The following is a 16,219-nucleotide window of genomic DNA, read 5'->3' on the forward strand; positions in this document are numbered from 1 at the left end:
ACAGGACTGTGTGGGATTGTTATTTCCTGCTGTTCTTCCAGATTGGGGCATTACATTTATCTTACTTGTGTAATGAATAAAATAGTTTTAAGGAAGACATTCCCGATAATGACATGCTAGAGTAGTTGATTGGATTTAAATCAAACACCATAACTGATACTTATTAAATGTTTATTGACTAGATAAGATAGCTTTAAAAAAATAATTACTGCAATTTCATTTTAGGTTATTTTTTCTGTTATGAATTCTACTTAGAGAACTAAAGATACATGAATAGTTATATTAATAATTATGAGAAAACTAACCTGTAAAAATCTTAAACACTTTGAATGGATTTGACATCTCAAATATTTATTAAGCAGCTATTTTATGCAAGGCATTGTGGGAGTGGAAGGATGAGTGAACTCCAAGGACTTGGGGTCAGGCAAGAGAGGTAAGAACCCACATAATCATAAGCTAGATAGTTGATTCTAAGGGTTGTGAGATATAAAATGCTGTGAGAGTTCAGAGAGGTAAGGAATCATCTCTAAAAGAGGAGGAGCCAAGGAAAGCTTCATGCAGGCAGGCAAATTTGGGCTTGGATTTTTCATACTCGGAGGTTAAAGGGACTTTTAAGTGGAGGCAAGGTGAATAGAGGCATAGAGGCACCAAGACCAGGCATGTCAGGAAGAATAAGGAGTCCAATTTGGCTGGAGTGTATGTAGGTGAGGGGACAACTAAGACTGGCCAGGGCGTGTGGACTTGAATGTCAGGCCACAAAGTCAAAGCTTATAGATGATAGGTGATTTGGGGGGCTTTTGAGCAAGAAAAGTGATATCAGGGTTGGCTTAGTACAATTTTTCTGGCCAAGATGAATGTCAGGGGACAATGGGGGAAAATAAGAGTGGGAAGATGAACCCCAGATGAGTGAAAATAAGGCCAGAGCTTGACAAGTGGCATCTTAAAGGAAACAGGTGTGATATTTTGTAAAAAATAGATTCAGTAGATCAGGGCCTAGGATTCAGTGAGACTAGATTTCAAGTCCCACTCTGTCTCCTAGTAGTTGTGTGACTTGGAAGACATTATTTAGCTCCCCTGAGCCTGTCTCTTCTGCAAAGTGGGCATAAGAGCACTTAGTGTCATAAGGTTGCTGCAGGGCAAGCAATTATTCTTGTAAAGTATTTAGCATGGACCTGGTACATGGTCAATGCTTAGTGCATGTTAATGTCACAGATGGTTCTACATGAAATTGGAGTTAGGAAGGAAATAGGTGTCAGCCAGGTGACAATAATAAGGGAGGCAATACAGCAGCTAGGAGCCTGGCATCTGGAGGTAAAGACTGGACTTATATCTCAGCTCTATTACTTAACAGCTGGGTTCTTGTACAAGTTACTTAACTCCTGTTTATGTCAGCTTCCTTAGCTGTAAAACAGGCATGGCATTAGTACCTCCCCATGGAGCTTCTATGAGAATAAAGTGAGAATCCATGTAAAGTGTGTATGTACCTGATACATTTTAAGAGTACTGTTAAGGTGAGGGGTGGGGATGTGGAGATGAATAGATTTGCCTTTTCCATCTGCAGTGGCAGTTATGCAAGTAGAGATGGAAACAGGCAGAAGGGGATTGGCTATAAAGTACGGGTGGGGGCAGAACACTCAAGGTTGGAAGTATTTGGGAGTCATTGGCACGGAGGTGATTGTTGCAGCTCTTACAGGTAGATAAGCTAAGAATGAGTGCAGAAATTGGCTTAAGGAAACAATTAGACAAAACCAGGTATAGGACATTCTATAAGACAGATGGCTGGGATTCTTAATAAAAAAAAAAAGTATCGTCATGGAGAAAAAATGAGGGGGATGTCCTAGGCTAAAAGATTATGGGTTATAATCAAAAGTAATATATTAATTTTGATCCCTGTTTAAAAGATAAAAAGACATTCTTGGGACAGTTGGGGAATTTTTTATTAAGGACTATATTAGAGGCTATTAAGAAAGTGTTTATATTCTTAGGTATAATTGCACTGTAATCATGTAGAATAATATCTTTATTCTTAGAAGATACATACTGAAATACTTAGGGATAAAATATCACATATGTATGGGGTGGAGGGAAGGAAAAGTGAATATGGTAAAATGTTAACAATTGTCCAGTCTAGGTGGAGGGTATTCATTGTACTAGTTTTTTAACTTTTTCTGGATGTTTGAAATTTTTGTCTATAAAAAATTGAGAAAAAATAGAACTAAGAAAAATTGTTTGGGAACTAGTCTATATCAGGAAAAGGAATTCTCTGGAGGAAAAGCAAGGTCCCCCTACCAAAGGAGAAATTTCAAGAAGGGAGAGATTAAGCAAAATGAAGGTTGAATAAATAATCACATTCAGCCACTGAGATTGTGGTGGCTTCTTAAGAGTCCAGTGTAGCATGGAAAGCTGACCATGGGAAGTATGGGCAGCAAGGACTACTTGACCCTCCTTGGATGGTGGTTCAGTTGAGAGCTTCCCTGCTGGGGGAGTCTTGCTTTTTAGTACAAGGGAAAGTGGGCATTTCTGAGGAAGTGTGGGGAAAGGGAGGGAATAAGAGGAAAAGAAGGACACTAAGGGAGCAAAGAGCCAGTGAAGGTGGAAAAGGAATAAATGTAAACACGAGAGGAGGTTGCCTCAGGTGGGAGGGATGTGCCCATCATAGCAATGAAGGATGACGTCATGTTTTGCTAGTAAGGAGGCAGGTGTGAGGCAGAAAGTGGGGACATTGACTACAGCTGCCACTGGATCTGAAATGGGAAAGGTGGCGGCTGAGGCGAAACAGACGAAGGTGCACATGAAAAGAGTAAACGGGTTCTTAGGATTGTACTGCTGCGGCATGACATGATAAGGGTAAAGAGCAGTCGTGGAAACAAGTGGCCCCTTTTCCAGAACTTGGTGTTGGGCAAAGGCTGCTCATCAAAGATTTACTCATTAGAAAATGAGTAAAACTTTTTTTTAAATTTTGCTTTACCCTTATTTTCATGGATTGTCCAGGCTGGTGTACAGGCACATGGTGTGGTGGTCTTTGGTGGGTAAGGACGCTTCTGTCCTTTCAGAGTCACCAGGTACAAGCCCTCAGATGACTTAGATTCGAGGGGCTGCTGGAGCTCTCGTTTCCAAAGGCATTTGGAGGAAAACTGCTCCCTGTACGGACGCCAACAGCAAAGGGGGCTGCTGGAGCTCCCAGGCTCCCTAGGTGGCCGCAGGGTCGGAATGACTGCGTTCTGCTTAGGCTTCCGAAGCGCTTTTCAAGCCCCTCCACTGGAGATTCCGCTCCCAGGTGAGGCTGAAGGCGCTGGGCCGCGGGCCACACTTGGAGTAGCGCCGGCGTGGGGATGGGGCAGCGGCCAAAACCTACAGGTGGACTTGAGTGACAATGTAGCCGTCCCTCTTCCCCTCGGGCTCCTCTTTGAGCGGGGTCTGCAGCGGGGCCGCGACCAAGGCGCCTTCGCGACGGCTCACTTCCCGCAGCCGCGCCTGCAGCGCCTCCCTCTCAGCCTGCAGCTCCCGCCGCGCCTGGGCCGCCGCGCGCTCCTCCTCCTGCAGGGCCCGGCGCCTCCGCTCCAGGACGCGCTCGCCCTGCTCCACGGCCGCCTCGCGCCGCGCCAGCTCGCGCTCTCGCAGGCTTCCCCGCACGGCCAGCGCGCCCATCTGCTCCAGCAGGCGCGCCCAGTCGCCCTCAGCAGCCGCGGCGGGGCCGGGGCCGGGGCCCGGGCCGGGGGGCGGGGAGTGGCGGGCGGCACTCTTCTCCAGCTCCCGCCGGTGCGCGCTCTTCAGGTGCCTCCACAGCGCCGGGGTGCCCGCGCGGGAGCCCGGGCTTCGGCTCACCTGCTCCCCGCACAGCCGGCAGGTGGCCCAGTAGCCCGACGGCTGTCCGGGGCGCGCCGGGGCCAGGTGGAAGTACCCCCAGGCCTCGGAATATGGCGCCCCCAGGCGGCCAGGAGGCGCCGGCGCCAGGCCGGGGAAAGAGTCGCCTTGCGCCACCGCCGCACCCTCCTGCCCACAGGTCTCTTCCATGGGCGCCGCCAGCTCTTCGCTCTTCATCCTCTCTAAAGCGTCTGCATACCGAGAGGAAAAGAGGTAAGAACAACATTTTATATTCATAGATGTACACACACTCAAACAACGTTTATGATTATAGATAGCCTGTGAAGAAACCATGTCTTCCTTTTATTACAGATAAAAATCCTATGGTTAGTTTGGGGTAGATACCTGGGATTCTTTCTCAGTATTAATTGTTCATTCCCTGGGGGTGGGGAAGGGATGTTAAAAATGCCCAGTCCTCTTTTATTAACCAAGAATTCTTTTAGAAATCAAATGGGTCCCCAGCTAACAAGTACTTATACTAAAAATGGGAAGCCAAGCTTCTTAAATGAAAATAACTAGCTATGTACGGGCTGTGTGTGTGTGTGTGTTTATTTTTTCTATTAAAGATGACATACAATATTATACTAGTTTTAGGTGTTCAACATAGTGATTAGACATTTATATAGCTTTGGAAGTGAGCACCCTGATAAGTCTAGTACCCAACTGACAACATACATAATTATTACAATATTATTGGTACCTGTGACTGATTTTATAATTGGAAATTTGCACATCTTAAACTTCCCCTTTTTCATCCCCCCAACCCCACTCCCATCTGCTAGTCATCAAAATGTTCTCTGTATCTATGAGTTTCTGTTTCGTTTGTTCATTTATTTTGTTCTTCAGATTCCACATATAAGTGAAATCATATGGTATTTGTCTTTCTCTGTCATTTCACTTGACATACCACCCCCCAGGTCCATCCATATTGTCACAAATGGCAAAATTTCACTCTTTTTCCTGGCTGAGTAATATTCTACTGTAAATATGTACCACGTCTTCATTATCCATTTGTCCATGGACAGACACTTAGATTACTTCCATATCTGTGCTATTGTAAATAATGCTGCAGTGAACATAGGGATGCATATATCTTTTAAAATTAGTGTTTTAGATTTCTTTGGATAAATACCCATAAGTGAACTTGCTGGGTAATATGGTAGTTCTATTTTTAATTTTTTGAGTTTTCCGTATGTTTTTTCATAGTGGCTATACCAATTTACAATCCCACAAGGGTTCCTTCTGTTCTACATCCTTGCCAATACTTGTTTATGATGTTACCCATTGTGACGCGTGTGAGGTTAGATCTCATTGTGGTTTTAATTTGCATTTATCTGATGATTAGTGATGTTGAGCATCTTTTCATGTGTATTGGTCATCTGTATGTCCTCTTGGGAGAAATGTCTGTTGAGGTCCTCTGCCCATTTTTCAATTGGATTGTTTATTGGTGTGTGTGTGTGTGTGTGTTATGTGTTACTTTGTATAAGTTCCTTATATATTTTGGGTATTAACCCCTTATTGGATGTATCATTGGTGACTATCTTATCCCATTCAGTAGAGTATCCATCACTGTGCAGAAGCTTTTTAATTTGATGTAGTCACATTTGTTTATTTTTGTTTCCCTTGCACAAGAAGACATATAATATTACTAGGGTGATGTCAAAGTTTACTGCCTATGTTTTCTTCTAGGAGTTTTATGGTTTCAGATCTTAACATTTAAGTCTTTAATCCATTTAAATTTTTTTTTTATTGATTTCAGAGAGGAAGGGAGAGGGAGAGAATAGAAACATCAATGATGAGAATCATTGATTGGCTGCCTCCTGCATGCCCCCTACTGGGGATCGAGCCTGCAACTTGGGCATGTGCCCTTGACCAGAATTGAACCCGGGACCTTTCAGTCCACAGGCCGACGCTCTAGCCACTGAGCCAAACCTGCTAGGGCAGTCTTTAATCCATTTTTATTTTATTCCTGTATATGGTGTAAGAAAGTGATCCAGTTTCATTCTTTTGCATGTATCTGTCCAGTTTTCCCAACACCATTTATTGAATAGACTTATCTTTACCCCACTGTATATTCTTGCCTCATTTGGCATATATTAATTAAACATATAGGCATGGGTTTCTTTTTGGGCTCTCAGTTATGTTCCATTTACCCATGTGTCTGTTTTTATCCCTGCACCATGCTGTTTTATTATAGCCTTATAGTATAGTTTGATATCTGGTCCTGTGATACCTCCAACTTTGTTCATTTTTGTCAAGATTGCTTTGGCTATTTGGGGTCTCTTGTGGTTCCATGTAAATTTTAGTATTATTTGTTCTAATTCTATAAAAAATGCCATTAGTATTTTGATAGATATTGAATCTGTAGACTGCTTTGTGTAGTACGGGCATTTTATTTTATTTTATATGTTTCTTTATTGATTTCAGAGAGGAAGGGAGAAGGAGAGAGAGATGGAAACATCAATGATGAGAGAGAATCATTGATCGGCTGCCTCCTGCACGTCCCCTACTGGGGATTGAGCCCACAACCCAGGCATGTGCCCTTGACTGGAATCGAACCTGGTACCCTTCAGTCCGCAGGCTGATGCTCTATCCGCTGAGCCAAGTCTGCTAGGGCTAGTACGGACATTTTAATGGTGTTAATCCATGAGTACTGTATATTCTTCCATTTCTTTGTATCTTCTTCAGTTTCTTTCTTCAATGTTTTATAATTTCCCAAGTATAGGTCTTTTGCCTCCTTGATTAAATTTATTCCTAGGTATTTTATTTTTTTTATGTAATTGTGAATGGGATTGTTTCCTTAATTTCTCTGATAGTTCATTATCTATATATATAAAAGCCTAAGCGACCGAACGACCGGTCGCTATGATGCACACTAACCACCAGGAGACAGATACACAGGATCGGGCCTGCGGGGATCGGGCTCCCTCCTGTCTGGATTGGGCCTGTGGGGATCGGGCCAAAACTGGCTATCCAACATCCCCGGAGGGGTCCCAGTTTGTGAAAGGGCGCAGGCCAGGCCAAGGGACCCCACCGGTGCACAAATGCGTGCACCGGGCCTCTAGTTGACATATAAAATGCAATCAAATTCTGAATATTAATTTTGTATCCTGCTACTGTACTGAATTTGTGGGGTCTCCTCTTCCTGGGACTGTGCCTCTGGCTGGGGAGCCCGCTGTGTGCCTGGAACCCCTTGTTCCTCAGACGAGACCTCTGCAGCTGAGATATTTTTCCAGATTCTTAATTGCCACACCATTTGTGTGGGACTTGCCCTTCCATGTCTCTGCCCCGCCTACCAGTCTCATTGTGGGTTCTTCTTTATATCTTTAGTGGTAGGACTTCTGTTCGGCTAGTCTCCAGATGGTTCTTAGTGATGGTTCTTGTATAATTTAATTGAAATTCTTCTGTAGTCATGAGAGGGGTCAAGCACAGCATTGACCTATTCTGCCGTCTTGGCTGGAAGTGCACTGTATATACTAGTCTTCTCTGGTCTCCTACAAAAAGGTTATTATCTTTCTTCTTCAGAATGAGATCCAGGTTCTCTTTTGTATGCTTCTCTCAGTGTTGCAGAGTAAACTTTAGAAATAAGCAGAAAATAAAGCTTTAGGAGTGAAAAGTTACTTTTTTAAACTTTAGTGGTGAAAGTGTTAATAGTGAACAGCCTCTTAAAAAGATTTCAATAGGTTACTTTTTTCAAGATAAAAGTATCTTTGGTTTGTGATTTTTCAAAAAGAACTTTAAATTTTATTTTTTAATTACAGCTTACATTCGATATTATTTTGTATTAGTGTCTGGTGTATCATTTTGTGATTTTAAAAACGTTTATGAGAGAATCGACAGTACTAAAAGCCTATTAAAATGTTTTTAAAATTCACACATTTTGGAGATAGCAGTATAGAAAGCAGCTTTCTAAACCTTTAAATTAGATGGTCTGCCATGTACTGAGGGCACTGAGGTCTCTGTCATTGCCTCAGGGTTTCGGGCCATCCCACGCCCTCAGATGGAAACACTGCAGCATTAGCCCTGAGTTCTGAAGGACCATCAGCAGTGCTAGGAGTAGAGTCAGAGGACAGGCAGCTGTCGGAAAGAAATTCAGTTAAACAGCCTAACAGATGGATACTAGAAATACTGGTTAACACCATGTCCTTCTGGTGTTCATTTTTTCAGATCCTCTAACAGGTGCTTGAGTCATAAAACAAAATTAATTTTCTATATTGTTCATTCCAACTAATTGGTCTCCTTTGTATAGTTGCAAGATACATGGCTTGGTGAATACTTTTAATTAAGGAAGAAAAATAAAGAACAATGATAGCTTCTTGCTTTGTCTAAGAAAATATCTGTTAAAGGAATCCAAACACAACACAGTAACTATCATTGCAAAGTCTTTTTTCTATTAGGAAAACAGTTTACCACTGCAATAACCCATCACAGAAGGGGGGATAGAAAAGGTGAAGTTTATTCTTTAGGAAATAACCTCACAAAGGACCAAATGTGTGATTCTAGACCGACTTGCTTTGAAAGTTTAAAGATAATAAGAGAACACACAACCGGCTCTTGGAACTCATCTGAGAACTTATTTCAGGGGGGAAATCAAGGCCAAGGTGGGAGAATGATGCACAGTGAGATAGCTAATGCCTGCTCATACTGTCAGGTTTTGAACCAGCAGCAGTGAGGTGATAGTGTCAGAATCTCTCTTATTAAATGCAACTAGGAATGACTAAGACAGAGATGAGAATAGGAAAAATAAGCTGCTATATTAATATAATTTACTTTCAAATTTTAATTCAATTGCTAATAGTCTTGTTACAGATGAATTACCACTTTCTAAACCTCATTATTCCTTTTCCCATCAAGCAAGCCCACTTAGGATCAGGCATGACGTTTAATATATCTCTCACATTTTGAAAAGAGATAGTGCATTTACAAGAATTAGAAAAAAAAAAGAAAGATAAGTATCAGGCCTCTTCTAACAAAAGAAATAGCCAGTTACATATTTCCTAATACATTAGAAATTGATTTGAATATGGTTACTCATGATGACCAATTAATATAAAAGCTTTTTAGAAATTAAAGGCTAGATTTCTCCCAAGAGATTCATCTTTACCTTAAATATTTTTCTACACTTCTTTTTCCTTTTTTTACAATTCTATTTCCTCCTACATTTGAATCTTATCTTTCCACAGCTCCTTTCTAAAAATTACTGGACATACACAAAAGTGGACTTAATGGTATAATGGACCCCTATTTTATTTTACATATGAAAAGAGATTTAAAGTTTTCCTATAATATCAAGACTATCACTTTGTATTCTGATATGCTTTCTTGAGCTGGGGGTTGAAAATTGCACATAACCTGCAGATTCTCTTACCTGTGCCAAAGTCTGAGAGTAATCATTCCTGATGTACACCTAAAAGTGCCAGGGGTGACCAATTACTGTCATGCTTTACCTCCCTGCAACATGTCTCTGGGTTTCTTCAAAATCTGGGATGCCTAGAGGAGTGCCACCGACATGAATGCCATCTGTTACAGGGGTTAAGGTGGAGCCCTGGCTGGTGACTCCGTTGGTTGGAGCGTAGTCTTGTGCACCAAAAGGTTCTGGGTTCAATTCCAGTCAGAGCACATACCTAGGTTGTGGGTTTGATCCCTGGTCAGGGCACATATGGGAGGCAACTGATCGATGTTTCTCACTCTTCCTCTCTCTAAAATCAATAAACATATCCTCAGGTGGGGATTTTTAAAATTATTTTTATTTTTGTTAAGAGTTAAGGTGGAGCCCTCGCCGGTTTGGCTCAATGGATAGAGCGTTGGCCTGTGGACGGAAGGGTCCCTGGTTCGATTCCCGATCAGGGCACATGCACAGTTGTGGGCTCGATCCCCAGTGGGGGGTGTGCAGGAGGCAGCCGATCAATGATTCTCTCTCATCATTGATGTTTCTAGCTCTCTCTCCCTCTCACTTCCTCTCTGAAGTAAATAAAAATATATTTTAAAAAAAGAGTTAAGGTGGAAACAAGGATAAAAAAGCACTGTTTTTGATGTCTTAATCCTTTAGACTTAGTGGAACGCCTCACCTGAGCCAGGGACAAGCAGCACCACAAATGTCGGCCAGCTCAGTGCTGCCCCTCTACAGGTGACAGAGGGACATCTTCTACCTTGGTAGGCCTTTGCTCTTGGAGGTCTTAACCAGTGGAAGGCAGCATGGTACAGAACTGCCCCACCTTCTCAGTCCTCCGCACACAGCTACATTCTGGCTCAATACAATCTCCTGTTCACACTCAGTAGTTGAAGAGTGACCAGCAACCTGTGGCTGAAGGTCATAACAGCCTGCCTAGCTCCGCTAAATAACTCCTGAGCTCATTTCAGCCACCCCTGTAAGTGCAGTGGGAGAGCAGCCTCCCAGTCAACCATCTTCTTCAGCCACACTCTAATACACATAGAACTCATACAAACTTGACAGCAAGACACAGCCCTAGCCGGTTTGGCTCAGTGGATAGAGCGTCAGCCTGGGGACTGAAGGGTCCCAGGTTCGATTCTGACCAAGGGCACATGCCTGGGTTGCGGGCTAGATCCCCAGTGTGCAGGAGGCAGCCAATCAACGATTCTCTCTCATCATTGATGTTCCTATCTATCCCTCTCCCTTCCTCTCTAAAATCAATAAAAAAAAATTTTTTTAAAAAAAGCAAGACACAAATGACCCAATAAAAAATGGGCAAGCCCTGTCCGATTTGGCTCAGTGGATAGAGCGTCGGCCTGCAGACCAAAAGGTCCCAAGTTCGATTCCGGTCAAGGAAATGTACCTTGGTTGTGGGCACATCCCCAGTGGGGAGTGTGCAGGAGGCGGCTGATCGATGTTTCTCTCTCATCGATGTTTCTAACTCTCTATCCCTCTCCTTTCCTCTCTGTAAAAAAATCAAAAAAAGAATAAAAATAAATGGGCAAGAAATACGAGGAGGCAAAGGACTTAGGGCAAAATCAAATGGCCAAGACACTTGTGAAAAGATGCACCACATCACTTACATTCAGAAATTGCTAGGAAAGGAACAATATCACAGTAAAAAGAATGGGAGGGAGGCAGAGGAAAGGGAATGCTCCTGCCTTCCTAGTGGAGGCGTGAAGGCTTCTAGGAGAACAATCTGGTAATTTCTACTAATTAAAAATAGATGTAATCAGGATTCCACCTGTGGGAATCTTCTGCAGAAATAGAAGGACTGATATGTAAAGCTGTATGTATGAGTATTATTTAGTACAGCAAAAAGCTGGAAACAAGGGAATACCTATCAGTAGGAGAATGGCCAGGTAAAGAATATATGGTCACTTCAGTGAGTATTATGCATCCATTAAAAAGGATGGATTGGAGCTCTGCCAGATTACCTAGAGGGGTTTCTGGAGGAATTGTTCAGTTTCTTTGGAAAAAAGAAAGTTTCAGAAAAGTATGTATGATCTCATTACTATTAAAGAAAAGTAATGAAGGAGACACATTATGGGTTGAGGAGGTGACATCTGATGTGAAAGGAGGGAGAAGGGGAAGGGGTAAACACAAAAGGAAAAAAGTCCTAAGCATTCACATGATCATGTGTCTACATTTAGGTAGTGTATGTGTGGTATATGGCAAGACCTATACATAGACAAAAAAATTACAAAACATTCCTCATGCATGTGAGCTTAGACAGGGCTAGGCAGCCTTAGTGATTGAGGCCGGAGGGAACAGTCCTATGGGGCATAGTGCCATCTGGCCCTGGAGGGTTGTTCCATTTGGAGTGGTCTGTTGTGCCCTGCCCAAGCAGGAGGAGATTCTATATCCACAGGAGATGGAGGATGCCATGGGGGAGCAGCCCACCTCACTCACCTAGCTCCCTGGCACAGGCAGGCACTCAGGGGACGCAATGAATCTCACTCTAGGTTTCTTAGACCCAGCTCATCCAAGCGTCCATATACCCATCTGTAAAGGGATGTGATAAGATTATCTGCCTCTTAAACTGGTGGCTGAAATCAGATAACACAAATGACTCATTGTTGGACTCTAGTGCTATATAAATACAAGGCATGAAGAAAAGAATCCACCAATATTTACTGTTCAAACCCGTCCATATTAAGTTCTCAGTGCCTAAAAGGCAGTATTATGTTTCTTTTTGACATTCTATTATTCAATATAGTAAATAGGTACTTTAAGTTGGAAAAATTGACATGAGGATTTTTAATACAAAAAGCAAATAAAAAAGAATCACAGCCAGCACCGGTTTGGCTCAGTGGATAGAGCGTCGGCCTGCGGACTGAAAGGTCCCAGGTTCGATTCCGGTCAGGGGCATGTACCTGGGTTGCAGGCACATCCCCAGTAGGACATGTGCAGGAGGCAGCTGATCGATGTTTCTCTCTTATCGATGTTTCTAACTCTCTATCCCTCTCCCTTCCTCTCTGTAAAAAATCAATAAAAAAAATAGAAAAAAAAGAGAAAAGAATCACAAATCTACCACCCCCTCCCCAGCCAAATTTTTTTTTCACTTCCTAAATTGACCTTCTGCAAAATAGGTTATTCATCCCTCAGGTAGAAGATGGTGGGGAGGTCTGGTTAGCTGGAGCCCTGTGATATGCATTTCTTTCTTAGCAAGTACCCAACAAAAACACACATCCATGAACCAGATCGTTAGTTAACAAAGAAGAAAATGATGAATAAGAGGTCCCTGAAATTTTCCTTAAACAGTTTTTAAACTACCAGAAAGGTACCAATGAATGTGATTATTTTGCTTACATCCATTTACTCTTTCATTCAAATGTTCATTGTGCACCTGACCTGCTCAGGGTCAGGTGCTTGCTTGCCGCCCAGGATGCCAAGAGGATAACCACATAGTTCCTGCCTTCTGGAAGCTCACCATTGGTGGTGGGAAATGCTTCCAGTAATAGTTCTGCTATCTGTGGTAAAGGTTCACTCAGGAGGATGAATTCCATCACACAGTGTCCACATGAGAGAAGGGATGGGCCTTGTGGGCCCTCACACAAATGTTCCTGCAGACACTGCTGGCCGGGCCCCCCTTCCCTTCCCCACAAAATTCACAAAATACATGACCACTAGTGCTGACTCATAAAGTTCCAATTGTTTAGTCTTATAACTAGGCTTCTACGCTCATATTTTAAAATAAAATTACTTGAAATTAAAACAAAAGCACTCCTAGCATGAAATGAACAGTGGAAAATTTTTAGTCTGATTTCGGAAAAAAGTAAATTTTAGTTATGCCATGGAAGGGGAGAAAGTAGTATGTTGGAACCACGACTCTGAACTCTCTTGTGAGTGAGTTTCATTAAGTATCCATTATCTGGAAGGAATGATATGAGGTCTAAGCGTGTGGAAGATAATAAATTTACATTAATTACTCTGCATTTGAAGTTCTCTGAAGTTCTATTCTTCTAATAACCTATCAGATTAAAAACCAGATTCCTCAGTATGATCTCCTTGAATACTAATATAGAGAATAAGGGAAGAGATCAAAACCTGGATGAATAATTTGTATAAATATGATCATACTTATACAGTGTATGACTATAACATTGAGAATTATCCTATAAACCACCCATAAAAGTTAATTTTATTATTTTATACTTAACTAGAGGCCTGATGCATGAAATGCGTGCAAGGGCCTTGGCCCCCACCCGAGGTGGCTTTGTCCAGAAGGAAGGACGTCGGGTCTAATTAGCATATTATGCTTTTATTATTATAGGTGCTTGTACAAATACAACATATGAGGCAGGCTAAAGGACAAAGAATCAGGCAATGTTCTCAAAAGGCAGTAACAAATGGACTGCAGCTCTATATGTTCTTCCACAGTCAAACTAATCTCTTCGGTTGGATTAATCCACCACAGTTATAACAATTATGTGTAGGTTGAATCTGGATCTTAGCTAAGAAATTCACATAATGTGAAATCTACACGGACTTGTCTAAAAACATTTTCATTTACTTCATCTACCAGTAACTTAAAGCAGGACATAATAATTAGGACAAATAATTAGCCTTGACAAGGGAAGTATCAAGGAAACCACAATTCATCCATCTGTTACCTGTCCATTCTTCGTTGAATATTAGTTTGCAGCCTAATCTATTGTATTCATCTATTCATAAAGAGATTCAGACCATTAAAAAAATTAGTCTGGAATCACCAGTCTGAAGACTTCAAAGTTGAAAAGCAAGTAAAAATGCCTCCAAACTGTAAAGTATCAATGTCTGGGTCAGGGAGTAAAGGGTCAAGTGTGAAAATATTTAGAAAAAGATTAAACATGGACTGTGAAAAACTTACTAAGTTGGTTGGAGGGTCATCCCATACAATAAAAGGTTAGATCCCTTTGGGTGTGTATGGGAGGCAACCCATCGATGTTTCTCTCTCTCCCCTTTCCTCTTGCTCTAAAAATCAATTTAAAAACTTATCCGCAGATAGGGATTTAAAAAATTACTGGACCCACAGCTATTTATCTGGTGAATCAGATATGTTCTCTAACTATCATAAACCAAACTCTTAGATAGCTCTACCATTAGCTAAAAGGCTCAGAAATATTCTTTCTCTATTAATGCATTTTAAAAAAATGAAAATTATAAAGTGTTCTGTCCTAAAGTGGACCTTTATTTCAGTCCTACATTACTTAATATATATGTTGCTAAAAAGAAGGGTGTTGATCCATTTTATTATGCATAATTTAATATGAATTAGAAGGATTTTAAGCTGCTCTTTGAAGGCCTTTGTAACACCAAGATTTTTAAGTTGAGAATTAACTGGTTTGGGCTCTTGGCCGTTTTGCACATTGTTGAATACTTTCTATTGTGGGTTGCCTCAAGCTATTTTTGGACAAAACAGGTGTGTACAAATAACACATTAATAAAAAGTGCAGAAAATAATTACCTTAATTATGTCAATTTATTAGGCTATTTCTACAAAAGTTCTTTAAACATCTAGTCTTTGTAGTCTGGGATAATTAGAAATTCAGAAGGTAGCAGGTACTTAATTTTTTTCTTTCATGGAAAAATAAGTTTGCTCGGTAAGCTTCAGGCATTTGCTTAGTGAAAGTAGTTACAGCAAGTTGGTCTGCATACTCCCGAAGGATCAGAGAATTCTTTTGTCTGAGCTCCACGAAGGTGGGGGTTGGGGGGCCGGGAGGGTTCTTGCTAGAGCATCGGGCTTGGTAGGGCTCCCCTCCCCACAGTGGGAAACACGAAGGAAATGTCCATGAGAGAGATTTGCACACCGTTAAAAGTCTGACCGCTGCAGGGCAATTTTAATAAAGGGAGCAGAGGAGTTTCGGTGTTCCCCAGTAACTTTTTGGAGGGCACGCTGGAGTGAGGGAAAAAAAAGAGGCCCTGAAAGAAACGACACGTGCCTTTATGCAGAACCCGGGGCCGCTGCATTTTCCACAATAAGGACAACCGGACCACAGCGAAGGACGGCTCGGCCGCCCATGCACGCAAGCCTGGGACGGGGTACCCCGGCGATCTGCGGTTCCGCTCACCCGGGGTCCCAGGCCGCGGGGCCCCAGCCTCCGCAGCCCCCCCCCTCCCCGTCCCCCCCGGGGCTGCAGGAGCCCCAGCCTGGCCCGGTGCTCCCACACCCGCCTCGAGGCCCACACTCACGCCGGTCTCCCTGGAGCGTGCGGGTTGCGGGTTGCGGGCTGGGAGTGCGGGTCCGGTCCGCCAGGATCCTCGCAGACACGTTGTCCTGCACGGAAACCTCCGCTGGGCCCCTTAAAGGCACAGCGCTTAGTTTCCGTCTCGGGGTGAAGGGGGAGTGAGAACGGGGAGCTGTAGTTGAAAGGACCGGGGAGTCACTCCTAAACTATCCAGGTCCACGAGTGAAAGACTCCTGTTTGCCAAGTTCAGAAATGACACAGCCGTTTAGTGACTTTTTAAAAATGTAATTTTTGTTCCTCACCTTTCCATTAACCTTCCAAGACCTGGATTCCTGTCTTAAGTCTCTGAATGCAGCTTTTATCCTCTCAGGTTCTAGGTGTGTGATGGCACCGGTAGTTAGAAGGAATCTCTTAAACCAGGTCTGGCAGATAAAGGTAGGAAGGATGCATTGGTGTGTCAGTCAGCTTTTGGAACCTTATATTTAGTGATTTACAACAAAGATTCATTTTTCAAGCAAATGGCATCTGCTGCTGGCAGCGTTGGCTCTACTCCACCAGTTTCCCTTATTCCAGGCTGAAAGATCAACTCCTTTGGGAGGGGCTCACTGTGCTGGCACCCACTGTGATGTGAGGGAAGGAGTCCTGATTTGTAGTAATCGCTGTTTTCAGGCTGGAAGTACTCCCACTATGGCCGATTTCAAGCAACTGACAGTTAAACAGGTGTCTTGCCAAGTTTCTGGAAATGGAACAATCA

General features: G+C 42.7%; 1 protein-coding gene and 1 non-coding gene across 7 annotated transcripts; both read right to left on the minus strand.

Annotated features, from left to right (window-relative positions):
- Positions 1 to 330: 330 nt before the first annotated feature.
- ZBED3 (zinc finger BED-type containing 3) lies at positions 331 to 15,960 on the minus strand. Of its 6 annotated transcripts, none has more exons than XM_070412219.1 (2): positions 15,768 to 15,960; positions 331 to 4,055 (listed from the first exon to the last, which is right to left on the minus strand). In XM_070412219.1, exon 2 carries the CDS (start codon positions 4,039 to 4,041, stop codon positions 3,352 to 3,354), a length of 690 nt encoding a protein of 229 aa, XP_070268320.1. In that variant the 5' UTR covers positions 4,042 to 4,055; positions 15,768 to 15,960; the 3' UTR covers positions 331 to 3,351. The 6 variants fall into 6 exon arrangements, 3 of the variants coding, with proteins under 3 accessions (XP_070268320.1, XP_070268317.1, XP_070268319.1); XM_070412216.1 differs by having other exon boundaries at positions 15,470 to 15,960; XM_070412218.1 differs by lacking the exon at positions 15,768 to 15,960 and adding an exon at positions 9,933 to 10,096.
- LOC139009698 (small nucleolar RNA SNORA47) lies at positions 9,957 to 10,094 on the minus strand. Its single transcript, XR_011471409.1, has one exon. It is a non-coding gene; the product is annotated as a small nucleolar RNA SNORA47 (small nucleolar RNA).
- Positions 15,961 to 16,219: the final 259 nt, after the last annotated feature.

Source organism: Myotis yumanensis, unplaced genomic scaffold (assembly GCF_028538775.1).
Source record: "Myotis yumanensis isolate MYYU_CA2020_CCGP unplaced genomic scaffold, mMyoYum1.0.hap1 SCAF_4, whole genome shotgun sequence".
NCBI classification, from domain to species: domain Eukaryota; kingdom Metazoa; phylum Chordata; class Mammalia; order Chiroptera; family Vespertilionidae; genus Myotis; species Myotis yumanensis.